Genomic DNA, 19,551 nt, shown 5'->3' on the forward strand with positions numbered 1-19,551 from the left:
TACCGACATCTGCATGTCTTTGCAACACTCAGCAAGACCGAAGCCATTCTCTTTACCTCCCCAACTCTGTAAATAAGAAAACCAGAAGTGAGTGGCATGTGATCTTGCTTCCACAATTTGCAGAATTATACACTCTGTACTGCAAGTTCACCTCTGCAAGATGCTGTAGTCGTGACAATAGGGGTGTCCTCTTGTCAGAGGCCAGACGTGTAATGTAATTGGATCTCTTGCTGAAGACATACAGAAGGTTTAGCACAGCCAGCACAACTTGCATGTCAGAAGAGGCGAGCAGAGTTGTCAGGTGCTAAAAACAAGAAAAATATTATTTTTTACTTGATACAGCAAAATATGTTGAGAATTGCACAAAAAAAAAAAAAAAAAAAAAAAAAAAAAGTTAAAGAAGCTCATTGCTTCAACAATGCACCAGGACTGCCAATGATGGGGGCACAAGGGTCATATAGAAATGAGCTATGCATCTGTGCCTGATGTGGTTGCCAGAAGCCCCACATGATGGTGATGGTCATGAAGACGTAGGACTGCATTTACCATTACCAATGTGGATAAGTGAATTCAGCGCACTGTTGGCTTTCCCGATCTGTGCCCGGTGTAAAGCGCTATCGGTCCCGGGACCGTAGCGCTTTACAGTCAGAAGGGCGTTTCTGACAGTTAGCCAGGGACGCCCTTCTGCCCAGCAGCGCCTATCGCGCTGTACTGTGGAGCGGGGAGGAACACCCCCCTCCCTCCTGATAATACTTGTCTATGGACGAGCTGTGTGAGCAGAGGGAGGGGGCGTTCCTCCCCGCTCCACAGCACAGTGCAATAGGCGCTGCTGGGCAGAAGGGCGTCCCTGGCTAACAGTCAGAAACGCCCTTCTGACTGTAAAGCGCTACGGTCCCGGGAATGATAGCGCTTTACATCGGGCACAGATCGGGAAAGCCGATAGTGCGTTGAATTCAGCGCACTGTCAGCTTTCCAGCAGTATATAAAACTGCATGTGCCTGATCTGATGAAAGGTCCTCTTTAAGGGCTTGTACCAACTTTAGAAGTTATTCCTCATCAATAGGGTAGGAGATAACTTTATGATTTGTGAGGGTCCAACTACTCAGACTGGCACCAACCCCCCATCCCAAGAACATTTCCCCAATCCAGATGGAGCAGCAGGCTGAGCACACTCCTTGCCCCTCCATTCTATGGGAGCACCAGAGAAAGCCAAGTACAATGCAGAGAAACAGTCAACACATTTGCCGATAAAAACATCCCATACAGTTAAGATAAACTCCTAGTTTTCCCCTACATAACTTTACTGCACAATGCCTGCTATAAAGGCTACTCTGTTCAGAATACAAACCACCTCAGACAACCCTGTGCAGGCATTGAGAAAGGGAAGGCTTTCAGTGTTGGTCCGTCAGCCTCCTGTGTGCATAGTACATACCTCGATAGAGCTGTAGAGGTGCCGTGAGAAACTGTATTCAATAAGCAAGGCAGTGAAGTTGAGGACTGCCAGAAGAAGTGCTTTCAACTGCTCCTTCTCAGGTCTATCACAAACAAGCATCCAAGACATGTTCTCCACAGTCTGCCCAGCATCAGCCAGGATCCCATCAAAGCGATCCAACAGGTCCACCCAGTGATATAACTCACACTAAACGAGAATAGAAGTTATGATAGGTCAAGTCATCTCTCGATCTATTTTGCAAAAGTTGCCCCATCTATATTAGACAAGGCAGGGTACATACCTTTCCTATGTTCCATGTTTTGATCTGCTGTAGCTCCAGCAGAAGTTGCTCATCGGTACAAAGTTTCAGCTTGTCAATCAGAGACCTGCAGTCAGCAGGCTGCAAAGAACAAACATGGGATCAGGCATGAGAACAGAATAAAAGACACAAAGATACTCTATAAAGAGGTTGTCTTGTCACTGGCAGATAGGCTTACAGAATTTGATCAAAATGCGCACCAAGAACTTAATGTTCATGTATTTATATATAAAGGAGGCCGAGCAGTAATGCTGCTGCATTTTTTGTGTACAAGAACAGTAACACCAGGACTTCTACACACATGCACATGGTTATATTACAGATGTGAGCAACAGTCAAATATTTAGGGCCATGTAGAAGATGGAATCCTGGCTTTTGAAATCAGGATATCCTTTTGCAACTTCAGCCCTCGAACACCACCTCTGACACCTCCAAGCCCATGATACTAAAGGGTACTCCAAACAGGGGCTCAGCCTACTATTTGGGTTAAGAAAAAGCCCCACCCAAAACACAAAATTGGAATTTCATATATACTCCATTAAATTCAGAAACCACTGAGGCAATTTACATACTAAAGGTAGGTGTGGAATAGACTTTCTAAAGGCTATGCAAAGATGTGATTAGTTAAAAATGACTTTTCCCAATGATAGAGCCGCTTTAAGCAGAGTTCACGCACAAGCTCTTCTGGGCACCTTACTACAGATGTAGTCATTACAAAGTTTATTAGAGAACAGATATACTCACCGCCTCTGTTGGCGTCTTTTTTAGCTTCGTCCGGTCAACCTTCATCTTCAGAGTTTGTCGATTCTATAAACTAGAAATGAGGCAAGTCACAATATTTTAGCTGTCACAACTACGCATTACATTTACTACAAAATGAACCTGCATAACTAGAACAAGCAAGCCAATGAATTCACCATAATACGACCAGAAATATAACCTATTCCATCATCCATAACTAGGCCTTGCCTATAACAATCTAGGGCATATCTGAAAAGAGGATAAAAAACAAAGTCATTAGAGATGAGCGAGTACTGTTCGGATCAGCTGATCCGAACAGCACGCTTGCATAGAAATGAATGGACGTAGCCAGCACGCGGGGGGGGGGGTTAAGCGGCCGGCCGCCGTCAAAGCGGAAGTACCAGGTGCATCCATTCATTTCTATGGAGCGTGCTGATCCGAACAGTACTCGCTCATTTCTAAAACTCATGTCTTTTCCAATACCCAACTTTTTTTTTTTGCCCTTTTCAACACATCATTGTACTCCCAGCATGCAATACAGCCAATAGTGACCATTCAATGAATCAGAACCATGGACAGCAACACATGAGATCTCACATTACCACGAATCCCTTGGGTATGCCATCAATGTAGGCAGCAACACAAACTGAAGTGCCAGCCCACTCACTGCAGTACCAGATACAGTGACAACTATACCCATACTACAACTGTGCCTGGTCCTGAAGATCCATGCTCTCAAACATCTCCCCCCCCCAAAAAAAAACTTCAATAGCTGCCGCTACACTGACACAGCTGGATTTTTTCTGTAACCTCCACCAATATGTGCAGTTAGTTTAGATGGACTCCTAGACCTCTAACATGAAATGAGTGGTGGTAAAGAGTTAGCGATTCTCAGCCTGGCACTGACCACTTCAGGAGAGCCAAAATACATTAAATGGGCACGCAGTCCCACTGAAATGAGCTGGTTTGTCAGATTAAGGATAAACCATCAATATAAAACACCTTATAGGGGCCCCTCACACGGCCAAAAATGAAGAGGAATTTGAGGAGGACACCTGCCTTGACTGATTTCCCAGCCCTGTGGCAGAATGCCGACGGAGAGCTTCGGCAATGCGCCACTGACCAGGCCCAGATGAAAGGGTCTAATCAACGAGAATCTGCTGCAAAATACACCACAAAATTGAGCTGGCACTTTTTTTTTTTTTTCTTTTCAGTGTCCTGCTCTAGTCTCTGCCTCTAAAAAGGCAGGCAGAATAAGAGCAGAATTTGTTGATAATTTACCAGCAGAATCCACCTCAAAATCAGCATCAGTTTCCATCCTGTGAACATACCCTTACAGTCACCATTCCACAATCTTGCACAATACCAACACCTATTTTCGTTACGGAATATATCCTGTCAACTTACTCTAGCTGGAACCAGCAGGGCGCCTAAAGGGAGCAGAAAACTGCATTTGAAAGAGTCTGTTGCAAGACTGCAAGTGTCGTCCAGAACATTCAAGGAACCAGGAACTGTTTGGGAGGATGTACTCAGAACACAGTGCCAACTAAAAGGAAAGCAAAAACATGGTCACGTCATCTTGTACAGTAAAAAACTTACATATCGGTATTATGTATTGTCAAGGCAACAATTAGGTGCAATGAACCTATCCACTGAGGACAACTGCACCTTGCTCTAAAAGGCCCAGGTTGAAAATAAACTTTCAGAAGAAACTGCTGGCTCCTTCACAAGGTTTCCAAACAAGGAAAAATGATTTTGAAGAGCTGGTTAAAAAGTTATTTCCAGACGGGCTAATTCCCAGGCTGATCGCAGGTCTAACATATAGGCAATGCTATTAAAGACACAACCTAGAACATTCTGCGCTCTTGAAGTCTCATAAGTTTCTGTTATCTCTGGTTCTGGCGCTGCACATATATTTCCCCCCCACTACAGTATTTTCCTGGAATCCCTAGTGATCAAACACTTATCCCGTACCCTATGGATAGAGGATAAGTGTATATAGGGGCAACATCCCATATTTTTTTTTTTTGTTAATAGCTACTACACTTGGTATACAGGTTAGAGACGCTACTGGTCCTCACAAACATATTAATAGGTCCCCATATTGCCAACATGTGCCCTAGCAGTGTTCTAGATATAGGTCAGGCCATTTAAGTCTAGTGTAACTTATTGTGCAAATACAAATAAATAAATAAATAAATAAATAAATAAATAGAGAAAGGTACGTATCCAGCATGTACAGTCTGCCAGTCACCTACTTGATGTATGCATCAGGACATATGCCCACACACAGCCATGGGTCTGTACGTCATTTTCAGCCAAATGCAATTAATTTGTTTTTTGTTTTTGTTTTGTGAGGTTTTTTTTTGGTTTTTTTTGAGGGGGGGGAGGGAGTATATAAGACAGCAACTTTAGAAACCTCTTTTGCTAGTTACAGAAAATACATGAGGGGAGATCTATCATAAGATGTGTAAAGGAAGACTGCAGTATTCCATAGCAACCAATCTACACTGCTAATACTTGAGCCATCCTGGTCAGCACGGCCGACTACCCCACTCCTTACCCTCCCATATCTGTAGCCATCTTAATCTGCAGTGGTGCAGTTTTGGGACACATTATGAGATCCGCTCTTGTATAAATCTCGCATTAGCGCTGATATAGTGGCATTTAGTAGAGAGACTCTAGAGACTGTCACTTCTGGCACTCTATATTAGCTTTTATCTCGGTCTTAGTCTTGTATCACATTCCTTTACAGACAGTATAAAATGCTGCGGCATGCTCTTCCTCACGCACTTCCTTGTCTTGCTAATATGCACCTGTACAAACAATTATTTTGGCACAGAGGACATGGAAACAAACAAGAAGAAAACCCTCAGTGCGGCTCTGCAGTGGAGACACTACAACTCCCAGCATGTACTATTGAGGCTTTGGTCTGGCAGCTCAGAAGTATTAAATTAGATTGATAGATGTCCGCGCTCCTGACCCATGCCCCCCCTTGGTTATATTACATTAGAGGGAGATACATGACTAATTTCCTGTCCTATAATTCAATTACAGCAGACTGCAGTCACATCTAACATGGCTGGCAGCTGCATCTGAAGCCACAAGGCTATGTGGACCTTCCTTCCTCCTTACTGGACTATGCATGCTCACTTTGGCCTAGCATGCATGTGTTCTAACTGAAAAGCCGAAGCCATAGCAACAGATTGGGCATGTTGAAATTAATATGCCCTCCCCAGTATTGGCCACGTTTACAACTGTACTGACTCCGGATGTCCTAAATACTGGACTGACCTGTGAACAGGAAACTCAAGAGACACTGACCAGCACTTGTGTTAGGAAGGGAAACCCCTTTAAACTTTGTGTCTGGTGTATTCTTTCAGCATTCCTAATATCCAAACGTCACAACAATTAATTGTGAGATTTTGGGTAGGAGGTGAGGGATATGAAACAGGCAGCATTCAGGCCTTGTTCACACAGCAGGTGTTTTGGTCAACCATTTGCATGAGTGGTTGTAAGCCAAAACCAGAAGTGGAGATGAAAGAAATGAAAGGTATAATGGACAGATTTTAGTTTTGTTTTATCCTGACGTGTGACCACCACCTTAGAACAGACTGCTAATCTGAATGCATTGCCCTGTTTAAGACGCTGCGTGGACCCTTAGTATGACACCCTATAATGGAGGCTTTCTTCTAAAGAGGAATAGCTCCATTATACAGCATCCAATGGAAGGAGACAATTTCTGACTCCATATACATCTATGATCCACTGATCGAGGACACACAATTTCCAACATTACTAACAAAAAGCCTTAAAATGGAACCTTTAGATTTTATGTTCATAATCATATTAGGGATCCTAGGGGGAAATTAAAGCGCTGCACGGCGTGGCCATAGTATAGGCACTGTGTGTGGTCATACAGGCTTCGCTTTGTGCATGAGACCTTATAAGTCATTAAAAACCAACTCTGTATTTTATTGAGCAGGAAGTAGTGACGGATTATTTTATAGGCGACTTTACACACCCATATGATGTTGCCTCAAAACAAGTGTTAACCCTTTCATCCTGGGCACTAGAGTCCGGTGACACCCAAGGGCCTTCTCTGCCAGTAACGCCTGATCTTTGTCTTATTACATACCTACTCTTAGGAGGAGTATACAGCGTGAGCTCCATATCTCATCATTATTTCGTCAATAGAGAGGATTTACCCCACAGCTCCACCTTTACAGACACTGTCTGAATTATGAGACTATAGCTGAAGAAGATGAATTGTTCTTATTGAGATTCTTATTGAGATGTGGAATATACCAAAAATGGTGGAACCAGAGTCAGAGTCTGGGCCCAATTTAGGTGAAATCAGAAAAAGAGGTACTATAAATAAATAATATTCTAAGTTATATATTAGACCATTACTGATATTGTATGATTAGTGAAAAGAGAGGACTAAGACGACAAATATCGGTTTTGTAAGGCTTGTATAGTCACAACACACAAGAATCTGTTAAGAAAACAATATTGGTCTAATGCTTCACTAATTTATTTCCCCCCATCAGTATGTCTTTTTGGAGCGTGGGAGGAAACCCAGGCAAACACGGGGAGAACATAAAAAGTCCTTGCAGATGTTGTCCTAGGTAGGATTCAAACCCAGGACTCCTGCGCTGCAAGGCTACCACGCCAACCATTGAGCCACTGTGCTGCCTGCCAATAGTTTATTCTGTCACGGAATAGATCATGAGAAAATAGATGGAATTATTGGAAGTTTTGAAACTTGGGGAGGGGGGGGGGATGGTCATTTACAAATTTTCCCCTTTTTCGGAAGACATGGTTCGATGAAATGAGTTACATACAACCTATGAGTCTTAACCAGATAAGCTTGTTCTCCGGACTAACAAGATAGCAGCCAAATGTCCCAAGACCAATCACCAACAAGAAATAGTCAATAGAATTCTCTGCATTGGCTACAAAGGGTTAAGATTACAGGTAACGAACCTAAGTACTAATTAGCCTGGATGTCAAATAGAATGACTCAGGGATGGGCTAAATATCAACCTCTAAGAGCCAGTTAGACCAGCTTCAGGAGCCAAAGGCATATGGGTAGAATATCTAGAGGCTGCATCCTGGTCAAACAGCCGGCCACTCCATGACTACTCATACTTTGAGGAAGCCACAAGCCAACAGAGCCATTCATATGAACGCTGACCATTTAATATTGCAAGGGGGGGGTGGAGTACAGCCCCCCTGAAGAAGTTCTATCTGAAGTTTATGCCAGTAGAAAGGACACTTCTGACATTACTAGTCTGTCTTGTTCCTCTATTAAGACAAGTCCCCATTTAATGGATGAATACCATCCCTAGCAGCGCACCCTAGAGGCATCACCTAACCCAACCACTTACCAGATAAACTACACCCCTGAGCAGCTACATACAACACACATTTAGGACTCTGAAGCTTTCCCCCATTCTACTGCTGCAGAGAACCCTTCTCTGTCCCTGTCATGGATGTGCCCTCACATACAGGATTTCTATTTCCATGCTGTTGTGAGTGAGCTGCAATCTCACCCCCATGCTCTGCTCCTAGTGTCTGGAGACTTCAACCATGTCTCAGCATCCACTCTACCAGGCTTCACACAGTATGTAACCTGCCATACAAGAGACAACAAGACGCTGGACTTGCTCTTTGCCAATGTAAGGGATGCATATAACTCATCTGCCCTACCACCCCTAGGCAGATTAGATCACAACCTGGTACATCTGCGACCCACATACATTCCACTGGTGCGCAGAGAACCGGCGGTTACCCGTACCGTGAAGATTTGGTCAGAGGGAAGTGTCGAGTCTCTAAGGGACTGCTTTGATATAACTTTATGGGAAGTGTTTCAAGACTCATTTCCAGAGGACATTGAGGGACTCACACATTGCATAACGGACTACATTAATTTCTGTGTGGACAGCACGGTACCAACTAGGAAGGTGAGGTGTTTCTCCAATAACAAACCATGGATTAACTCTGAGATTAAAACTCTCCTCAAGCAAAAAAAGAGAATTTTTAGGTCTGGGGACAAAGATGGCCTGGGGGCGGTTCAGAAACAGCTGAGACAATTGATCAGGGAAGGGAAAGCCAACTACAGACGGAAGATGGAGCTACAGATGGGGGAGGGTAGAATCTCTGAGGTGTGGGACAGCCTTAAGGCAATTTCAGGACACAAGGAAAAGACAGGGCACCGAACAGTAGGGGACAGGAAGTGGCTTAACGAGCTTAATCTATTCTTCAATAGATTCGACTCCAAGCCAATGCTCCCTCCACCAGCATGTCAGCCAACCGCCCTCCCCTCACACACCAAGACCCAACCCCCACCGACCTGCGGTCAACTGCAATCTGAATATCTGATCCTGCAGGAGTCTTTAATGTGTAAGGAAATGAAGAACATTAGAGCGAACAAAGCGGGGGGACCAGATGGTATAAGCGCAAGAGTTCTTAAAATGTGCAGTGACCAGCTGTGTGGTATTATAACGCACATGTACAATATGAGCCTGAAGCTGGGGGTGGTACCTCAACTGTGGAAAACATCTTGCGTGGTACCAGTCCCAAAGAAACCCAACCCGATGGGCTACAATGACTACCGACCTGTAGCACTGACATCCCACCTGATGAAGGTCCTAGAGAGACTGGTCCTGACACACCTACGCCCCCTAGTGAGCTTCGCTCTGGACCCCCTCCAGTTTGCCTACCGGCCAGGCATTGGGGTAGATGATGCCATCATCCACCTTCTTCATAGAGCTCTCTCTCACCTGGAGAAACCCGGGAACACTGTGAGAATAATGTTCTTTGATTTCTCCAGTGCGTTCAACACCATTCAGCCAGGGCTACTGAGGGAGAAGCTGAACCTTGGTGGTGTGGACCATCACCTGTCCAACTGGATCCTAGACTACCTGACAAACCGCCCTCAGTATGTGAGAGCCCAGGACTGTGTGTCTGACACTGTGATCTGTAGTACGGGGGCACCTCAAGGTACAGTTCTTGCCCCATTCCTCTTCACACTGTACACTGCTGACTTCAGGCACAACTCATCCAGCTGTTACTTACAGAAGTACTCCGATGACTCTGCTATAGTCGGTCTTATCACTGATGGCGATGATAGGGAATACAGAGACTTAAACCGGGATTTTGTTGAATGGTGCCAGCAGAACCAGCTCAGGATTAATGCTGGGAAGACCAAGGAGATGGTGGTGGACTTTAGTAAACGGAGAGGTGCTCCGACCCCGGTGGAGATCCAAGGAACATGTATTGAGATAGTCAGGACCTATAAGTACCTGGGCGTGCTCCTCAATAATAAACTAGACTGGGCTGATCAACTGGAGGCGCTGCACAGAAAGGGCCACAGCAGACTCTACCTGCTCAGGAGGCTGAGGGCCTTCGGAGTCCGGGGGACACTTCTTAGGGCCTTCTTCAACTCTGTGGTTGCCTCAGCCATCTTTTTCGGTGTGGCCTGCTGGGGAAGCAGTATATCAACCAGGGACAGAAATAGACTTGACAGGCTGATCAGGAGGGCCAGCTCTGTCCTGGGGAGCCCCTTGGACCCAGTACAGGTGGTGGGTGACAGAAGGATACTGTCTGTGGTGACCTCCATGCGGGAGAACAAATCCCACCCCATGTATGGGACCCTGATGGGACTTGGCAGCACTGTAAGCGACCGTCTGCTTCACCCCAAGTGTGAGAAGGAGCGCTATCGCAGGTCCTTCCTTCCAACCGCGACCAGGCTGTATAATCTACATCAGACCAAACGAAGAGCTCTCCGCACAGAGAACTAATGATTATGAGGATGACCATGAGGTCTTCCTCTTTCTCTTCTGTTTTTTCCTTAGCTGCCATGGACTCCTAGTATATCTTCTCTTCTCAGCTTATCTGTGTCTACGTCTGTAACATATTACTCTGTATTATCCTGTATCTGTATTACTATGCTGCTGTAACACGCTGAAATTTCCCCAAGGTGGGACTATTAAAGGATTATCTTATCTAATGTCAACCACAAAACAGAAAGTGGGCTCCCGCAAATGCCTATGCAACAGGCATGAGGAACTCTCCTGGTACACATGATGAATGGAAAATCAGACCACCCATTAGTCTAGTCTGTAGTTTTGGCCTCTATCAGGGACACTGACTTTTTCCTGTATAGAATAGTAAAATGCATCCAGTAAAGACGTGCAGAGCATGGTTTTAGGCTTTTTTTTTTTTTTTAAGATTCCTATGGTTAGCAGGTGCTGCTACTCTTGGCAGAAACTCTGATGTATACTAGAAAACACAATGGAAGAAGAGTTTAAGGTGAAAGGCATATGAATGGTTCCTATAGTGGGCATATCTCCCTGACATTCATGCTGGGATATCTATAGGATAAATGTGATCAGCCTGGAAGTCTTTCTTAAAGAGGTCTCTAGGTACTTAAACCTTTCTGTATCTGACATACCTGGGGGTCCCACAGCCTGATTCTGACCACTGGGTCACATGATCAGTTGATCTGCCCCCCATGATCTCACAGGAAAGGAGGCAATGGGAGGCCCAGAGGTGGGTCAGGCATTGTATCCACCAGCTTATAATGAAGTGTCAGGTTCAGTCGCTGCCACAAGGAAGAATGGCACAGCATGCAGCAAGTGTGGTGAATATTCTAAACATGGCAAATGTCACCTTTTAACAGCGTGTCACACAAAGGGAATATTCACACCACTATTTTTATTTATTTATTTATTTTTTTGGGGGGGGGGACATAGCCATAGTTTGCAGAAGTGAACACAATGCTTGGCTGGTAATAGTATACACACACATCTCCATGCTACCACTTATCTATCCAGATCAGACCTGATCAATCACTTCTGCCTCAGTTCTGTAGTAAATAGGCCACATAATCCCTAGCAGATTGCTTTACGCCCATATTCAGGGGTTTGCGTTTCGTCAAGAGTCCTTCAGGTCAATTACTGTTAATGAAATGTGATGCAAGATCCTATATAAGAAAACAGGTTTCTATCCATCTGCCAAAACATCTTTGTCAGTAGCTTATAGGGCGTAATAGTAATACATACACACAGGTCAGCACAATTGGATCAGATGTGTATAGTATCAGATGTCACTGTTTACAAGCGGGAAAACAGCACTTAATGGTGATAACCAAGACGACGCTAGACACATGTGACTATATGCCTCAATGTCACAAGAAACCCCAGAATTCCTAGTACACACCACACACTGGACTGCTGTATGGAAAAGGAAAGCTGGGGGCTAATAGAGATAGATAGATAGATAGATAGATAGATAGATAGATAGATAGATAGATAGATAGATAGATAGAAGGGATCTGCAATGGCAATTAATTGAAAACTAATCAAAAGTCTGCTGAATCACTCAATATCATCTGCTTAAAGGGGTTGTCCAGCCAAAAATGGACAACCTGTTTAAGTTGTAAATAGGCCTGGGCCAGAAAAAAAAAAAAAAAAAAATTAAAAATTCACACTGCCCTTTCCACGGTCCGGTCTTCTTGGTCCATGTTGACATGTGGCAGAAGTTCCAGCCACATGTGACCGCCGAGGTCAATCAGCAGATTCAGGTAGAGACCCATGATGTCACAGGAAGTGACACTGGATGCCCTTTGCAGAGGCCGCTGACTGACCTCAGGGATCCATGACATCACAGCCAGGGAACAGTTTCACTTTGTGAAGACACTGGAGCTGAAGGACCGGAAAACCAGGGACGGGGCGAGTATGATTACGTATAGGTTTATTATTGACAACTAGCTGGTACCCGCGACTTCGTCTGCGGTGATTGTAGAAGTGGGTATATACAGGCGCGGGTAAGGTTTTCGTACTGTGTCTAAGGGATGGGATATGAAATGTAACTGTCTATCTTGTTTTTGCTGTAATTCTGAGAATACGTGCGACTTTTGTGTTGAATGTAATTTGTATTTCAGCCGCTATACGGTGGTGGTATAAACTGTACATAGTGTCTTTAGGACAGAGGTATTTCAGGTTAATATACTTCGATATACGACATTGTATGATTTGTTATTTTGCACCAGTACATGTAAGTTTTGGGCACAGGATACTCTTGAGCAAGAAACAAAGTCTGTCCCTGTGCATGACAGTTTAGTAACTCCATGCGCCTCTTATTAATAGCAATTAACCCCATCATGTCCCTCCCATTAACCCCTGTGTAAGAGTTACTGATCGAGATGAGCGAGTACTGTTGGGATCAGCCGATCCGAACAGCACGGTCGCATAGAAATGAATGGACGTAGCTGGCACGCGGGGGGTTAAGCGCGCCGGCTACGTCCAAGCGGAAGTACCAGGTGCATCCATTCATTTCTATGGAGCGTGCTGTTCGGATCGGCTGATCCCAACAGTACTCGCTCATCTCTAGTTACTGATATGTGAGAGACTTGGAGGTAATAATTAAGTATCTTCATTACTGAGGGTTTTTTTTTTTATTAGTCCCTCCATATGTCTCACATATTAGTAATCTTTATATGAGGCACACAGGGGTTAATATGAGGGATATGATGGGGTTTATTCCTATTAATGTGAGGCACATGGAGTTACTAACACTAAAGTAATAACCCCAAATGCCTGACATTAATGAGAATAGGAAGTAAAGGAAGGGAGCTGTGTGTTTCTTACTTTCAGTTTGCTAGCAGCTTCGGCAGGAGCTATCACTATAGCAGGCAGAGACTTGAGCGATTAAGCTCCACCCCCTGGGTTTCCTGCACACCTCTCACAGGGGAGTGTCCTTATGCCTCAGCTCTAGCAGAGCACTGAAGAGACTCGGACTTCATTTAACTCTTGCAGGTCCTGTGCTGCTGGCGTGCCAGTGAAATATGGCAGGAGTGCCACTCTTGGCATGTGTGCCAGGGGTTGCTGACCTCTGCTGTAGGGGGTAATATGAATTTTGTGGCTTGCTATGGTCCAAAGTGTGTGAGATTGCAGAGATAGTGATGCGAGTTTGGGTTTTGTGGGGGTCCTGGGAAAAACGTATGTGCGCTATTGTGACAAAAAGTAGCCTATTGCGCAATCGAGTGTAGTGACTATGTTTGTGGAAAATTTCAGCCAAATCGGTGGAGCGGTTTTTGCGTGATTGACCGCCAAACATCCGAACATCCAAAGTCACAAACCCACAAACATTTCACATTTATAATATTAATAGGATACCTGGACAACCTCTAAGTTATTTTGCGACCATGCCCTCTTGTCTCACACTGCCATTGACTAAAGGATATATCAACTATAGACACCAGTCAGGAGAACAGATACAAGAGGAACATGTAGAAAAGGAGAGTGTCTGAGAAGAATTATTCAACTGTAATCAATATTAATTGTTCAATTGATTTAGGTCATGATAACACAGCCCTTATATATAGCCTGTGGGTAGCTCAGCCGCAAGTGTGCAATTCTTCTGTAGCGCCACCAGAGGACAAATAAAGCATTACATAGTCCTGACAGATTTCAATCAGCAGTCTATGTAATGCACAGACACATCAAGTCCTCTGGAGAAAGCAGAGGGAATTGGAGCACCAAAGATGCAGGTCATTGTTTGTTCTAGAGGTTTTTGCAGAAGTCCATATAGAGCAAGGAGGCATAGGCGCATATTTATTATAACTCATGCCCAAAAACTGACATGATCTACCGTATAGATAAAATCTATACCAGATCCTGGTGAGCCTTATTTCATAACATACTGGATCTTCACCTCACAAGAGTCCAGGAATTTATCAGGAACGGTGAAGGAAATGCCAGTCTTAATTCCCCCCAATCTTTGTATGTTAAAGGGGCCCTATCAGCAACTGACTGAGCCCCACATGTGTGTGAATAGCCTTTAAAAATAGCTATTCAGGCACCGCTAAAGTTATATTAAAATACCCCCCCCCCCCCCCCCATTTAAAATAATTCCCTAAAAAAACAATATGTTAATCTTATCTATCGTGCACGGTGGGCAGGCATTCAGGGTCCTCCTCTTCCAGCGATGTTCTCGGGTCCCGTCTTCCTCCAGTGCTCGCGAACTGCCATTGATAAAAAAAAATGGCGCATACGCAGTAGCAGCACACTACTGCACATGCACCCACACCATTTTTTTAATAAATGGCAGTTCGCGAGCGCCGGAGGAAGACGGGACCCAAGAACATCGCTGGAAGAGGAGGCATGGCTGAAGATGACGTCTGACCCTGAATGCCCACCCACCGTGCACGATAGATACGTTAACATTCTTTTTTAGGGTTTTATTTTAAAACAGGGGGGGGGAATAGTTTAATATAACATTAGCGCTGCCTGAATGAAGGCTATTTACGCATATGTGGGGCTCTATCAGCATAATTTTGCTGATAGAGCCCCTTTAAGGCCACATTAAGACGAAAAATATGATTCTGACCAAGACTCAACAGATACAAACTATCAGCATCATGAGGACTAGAGGTGGGGCCGTAACAGACAATGACATATTGCTACATCTGAATGCACCCTAAGACCACTTTCATGGACACCCTCAACTGGGAGAGGCTCCAAAATTAGCTTATCCAAATGATGCCTACATAAAGATCTGTTCACATTGTAAGTGGCTTTATTTTACCCCATCGAAATAACAGAACCACAGCGGACCCTATTACAAGTTACTGTGAGATCAGTCCATTATAAACAGAAGCCAAAGCACCAGTGTGAACACAGTCCAAGCCTAGATACTCCAGACTACGGCTCTGACATTAAACCTCCAAACATGTCCTACTCCATTCTGTGATCATCCGTCACTGGTACCTTTTGGCTTTCCCAGATTAAGGTAAATCCACAGCAATACGATGTGGCTTGATCCAATTTACTTTAGACGGCTTGGGTGGAGGTGGGGGGTACATCCTGGAATACCACCAATTTTTAATGTTGTTCATCCTCAAATAATACGTAAAATGGGTAGAAAAAAAAAAAGCTGGCTTACTTCAAATGCTTAGAAGGGATATCGCCTCACAAAAACTAAATTATATTGGACATGCGGCCATCATCACTTCCACACCTGAACCGTCCAAAGTCTTTATCCTCTCTTTTATATTGTATAATAGTATGGAAAACCAAAAAAGTTGGAAAACACCGTAAGAAAAAAACTATTTTAAATCCCAGCACTTAGATATGAAGAAAACTGCAGGTCTTGTGAAGCTACAACAAGACAGACGTGACAACAGCGTCACAAGGATGGGCGCCAAATTACAATATCACAAGGAGAACACCTACACATGGACAGTTTTGCAATTTGATATTTTCCCACTTCACTTCGACTTCCAAGCAGAATCCACCTGGAGATCAAGAATGACTATGAAAAATAAGTAGCAAGTACAATACAAGTGTACCACATTTACACCGTATAGCTGATGTAAATGGGTTAGTAAATTCCCTCCAATACGTGCCACGTCAGAACCAAAAGCCTTGACATAAAGTAAACCAAATATTAGACAGTATAAATGTAAACAGTCTAAATATACCCCAGATTTATCATCCAGCAGTCACTAATAAATCTGCCACATTTTCACACTGTCTAGTCTAAGTTTACACCATCTAACTATTAGTAGATGTAGGCCTGTAAATCTACAGCAACATGTCCACTGTGCTGGTAATAAAACCACACACACAGTCATAGCCTGTCTAAGTGTCACTAGGGAGAAGCTTAAAGGGGATGTCTAACTCCTCATCATATAGTGCCACTGCATACAGGTCCCATGCAGTTAGTGTCAGGTGACGGCTGCGACCAATCACAGACCTCAGTGGTCACCTCTACACACATGGCACATCACAGTAAGTCATGTGGTGTTTGTGAAGAGGTCACCACTGGGGCCTGTGATTGGCTGCAATGGTCCATTAGCACAAATGGGACGTCACTGGTCATATCTGTCAGAAGATCTGTACACAGGCCAACAGAGCTGCTGCCACTAGAGGCAGAGGCGAGTACTGGTGTGTTGTATAATAAAATGATGTGCCCACAACCCCATTAACAGTAGAGATATCACTAGGCACAAACCTAACAAAGAATAAGTACAAACTCTAATTTTTTTCTCCCAAGTTTTAGCAAACGGTTTTAGGAGGCTGTAACTGACAAAGCAATTGTTCCCCTTCCTAAACCCCTCAGAGAACATTTGATCTCTTCTTACCTATATCAGTAGTATAAATTTACATGGTACATTACTGTCACATGACCAACACAGAAGAGGATCGGGATTTATAGGAATTTTCTTTTTTCATCTGGACAAAAGTTAAATAACGTTTAAATTAAAAAAAAAAAAAAAAATTCAATTTGTCCATTTTTTGATGGGTTTCTTTTGGACGCAAAATTGTGTTTGTCCTTAAGTAACTGACCCCAGGGTCATCAGAGGACCAGCACAATGAAGAGGTGGCCCACTAGAGACGAATATAATGGGGTCCATCACTTTGAAACCGAAACCGGTGAAAAGGAGGGGGGGGGGGGGACCTCCACGTAGGACCTTTCCCTCTGCCAAGTTTCTTGCAGACATTTCAGATGTGAACACAGCCTTATCCGGTTTTATTTAACTTTGATTATATAAATGGAGGGTCTGAGTTTCCATCCACTTTCATCTGTTTCTCACATCTACAAAGCTGAACAGTTAAACAGATGATTAAAACGTGGTGTGAACAGCCCCTTAGTCTGGCCACCACCAGTCTGGTTTAGTAAGACCCTGTCTCATGATGATGAGCCCCTCTAGGATATCACACTGTACATTTGTACTACATGGATGGCCACATAACAGATAAGCTGTCACACAATACATAGGCCTGGCTCCGGACCGAATAACCACTCAACTAGGGTCCACTCATATGGAGGAAAATGGTGCAAATTTGGTGAAATTATGCTAGCAGAAAAAAGGAACCCATTGAAGTCAAAAGGAGACTTTTTTCAGCACTGAAATTCAGCACCAAAATCAGTGCCATTTTCCTCCGTGTGAATGGACCCTAAAATGGCAGTATATTACCAGGATTATTTATTGGCATCCCTTAGGAATAATTTGGTGAAAGTAACAAAAATTCCTTTAAACGCAATATTTCACAGTAATAGAGAGATGAAACATGCTTCACTGGTAATAGAATTATTTTTCAGCCTGAGGCAGAAGAGGTACAAAAATAAAAAAGCATTACTTATCTCAGGTCTGCACTGAGTTCTACCTCCTGGTCCCAGCTGAGGTTGGTCAGAGTTTTTGCCCACGGATTATCTAAGGGGGCATTTTTTGGGTGCTAAGATAAGACCAGGAGGAAGAGGCCAGCAGGGATTGGATAGGCAAGTTATTTCTTATTTTAACCCATTCTGCAAAAAGTTTTATTAAGACAGACCGTATACAAGAACAAGGAAGAAAAAACTTCAATGAACTAATAAAATCAACAAAGTCGCTGACGCAAAATACAGTATAACGACATTTATAAATAAAGTTAATTGAAAAAAAAAAAGCGCAAAGCACATGTTTTACGGCTTGCGGTAAAGTATACTGCTGTCTGAGACAGTGGCCGCAGCAAGCACAACCCTGCTGTTTACATTCTGTAGATCCAGAAAAAGGCTTTCAATAAACTTTATTTATAAAGCACAGCATCAACATGACATGACTTTTTCCAGAAAATACAATCTTGCTAGACAAGTAATTCACATGAATATAAGAGGGACATGAACGGTCAGTGACTAAACAGTCAAGGCGAGCAACCCCAGCCAGGAGGCGCCACCATCATGTACCTCTATGGGGGTAAGAGTCATCAGCATTGAGATAAAGCAGAGATCATGAGGGCACATAATTTTTCTTTCCTCACTTTCTGACAATCTAGTCAGTGGTGGCTGCTTACAGAGAACAATAGCTGGTATACAGTATATATATATATATATATATATATATATATATATATATATATATATATATATATAATACACTGGAGGGGGCCTGGGTATTTTAGAGTTAAACGAGTGGCAGGAGTTGATCACGTGACTACCTCGCCTGATGCCCGGCGAGGAACCGGCAACAAAAAAAAAAAAAGCTGGGTCATGGTCAGTCCGTGAGAGCCGACCTCAGAGCAGGCGGAGGAGGGACGAGGCGCAGAGCTGTGGGTGCACAGGACGGGGCCGAGGAGCACATAGCCGTGTCACTGGGCCAGTGGGGATGTCAGAAGAAAAGGCCGAGGCCTAGCGGGTGTCAGACGGCTCGGCCCAGGAGAAGAGGCGGAAGGGGAGGCCCAGCGGCGGCCTGAGGGAAGAGGAAACCAGCCACAGACAAGGCAGAGGCCTAGTGTGAGGAGCCGGTAACCAGGCCGCCTCCCGGGTGACAGGAACAAGACAGGAGGGGGAGGAGGAGGAGGCCGCCAGGGCCAGTGAAGCGCCGGGAATAGACAAGAGGCCGCCCCCGTGTGTCAGCTGCCCCGGCTCTACAGCTCCGCCGCTACTTACACGTCCCCTCAGTCACCCCAAACCTCCGGGGTCGTTTACCTGGTCGGTCAGCAGGTTCAGTTCCGAGCTCCAGCCGCCTCCGCCATCTTAAAACAACCCAAAGCCCCCTACTGACTGCTGGACCCCTGAGCGCAAGAGCCGCGGCACCTAGTCTCGCGAGATTGCGCAGGCCCCACCTCTCCGGCTGCCTCAGCCTGTAGTCTCGCGATATTTGTTGTCTTACCCTCCTACCGCTCCTCCTCTTCTTGAGCGCTCAATGCCGGATCTCGCGAGTTTGTGGGGAATTTTCCCCTGCGCTGATCTCGCGACGACATCGCCCCCTAGTGTGCGGAGCGCCACAGATCGAGGCCGGCGCGCTCTAGAAACTCTCATGCTGAGATCTCGCGATAGTTGCAGCTGACAGCAGCATGGACTGGGCTAGGGGGAGTAGTTGTAATAGAGGAGGAAGTGTAGGGTGGAAAGGCGGGTATTGGGGAGAGGGCATGTGGTACTGACAGTGTATATAGTGTGTGCATAGCGTATGTGGTGTATATAGTGAGTGTATGTGGTGAACGTATGGTCTCTATGTAATGTGTGCATAGAGTATGTAGTGCTTAAAAGGGGCTCTATCAGCAAAATC

At 44.6% G+C, this 19,551-nt stretch overlaps 1 protein-coding gene across 9 annotated transcripts in view; it reads right to left on the reverse strand.

Moving 5' to 3' along the window:
- HUWE1 (HECT, UBA and WWE domain containing E3 ubiquitin protein ligase 1) overlaps positions 1-19,106 on the reverse strand; it is a 71,726-nt gene extending 52,620 nt beyond the window's left edge. For all 9 annotated transcript variants that reach the window (XM_075260152.1, XM_075260151.1, XM_075260146.1 and 6 more), the window contains exons 1-7: positions 18,972-19,106; positions 3,900-4,038; positions 2,496-2,565; positions 1,734-1,832; positions 1,433-1,639; positions 152-304; positions 4-66 (exon numbers count right to left, since the gene is read on the reverse strand). In XM_075260152.1, the coding sequence (XP_075116253.1) occupies positions 4-66; positions 152-304; positions 1,433-1,639; positions 1,734-1,832; positions 2,496-2,540 (567 nt within the window). In that variant the 5' untranslated portion in view covers positions 2,541-2,565; positions 3,900-4,038; positions 18,972-19,106. The remainder of the gene's footprint in view (positions 1-3; positions 67-151; positions 305-1,432; positions 1,640-1,733; positions 1,833-2,495; positions 2,566-3,899; positions 4,039-18,971) is intronic.
- Between the last annotated feature and the right edge of the window lie 445 nt (positions 19,107-19,551).

This window comes from Leptodactylus fuscus, chromosome 11, assembly GCF_031893055.1.
Source record: "Leptodactylus fuscus isolate aLepFus1 chromosome 11, aLepFus1.hap2, whole genome shotgun sequence".
Taxonomy (NCBI): Eukaryota; Metazoa; Chordata; class Amphibia; order Anura; family Leptodactylidae; genus Leptodactylus; species Leptodactylus fuscus.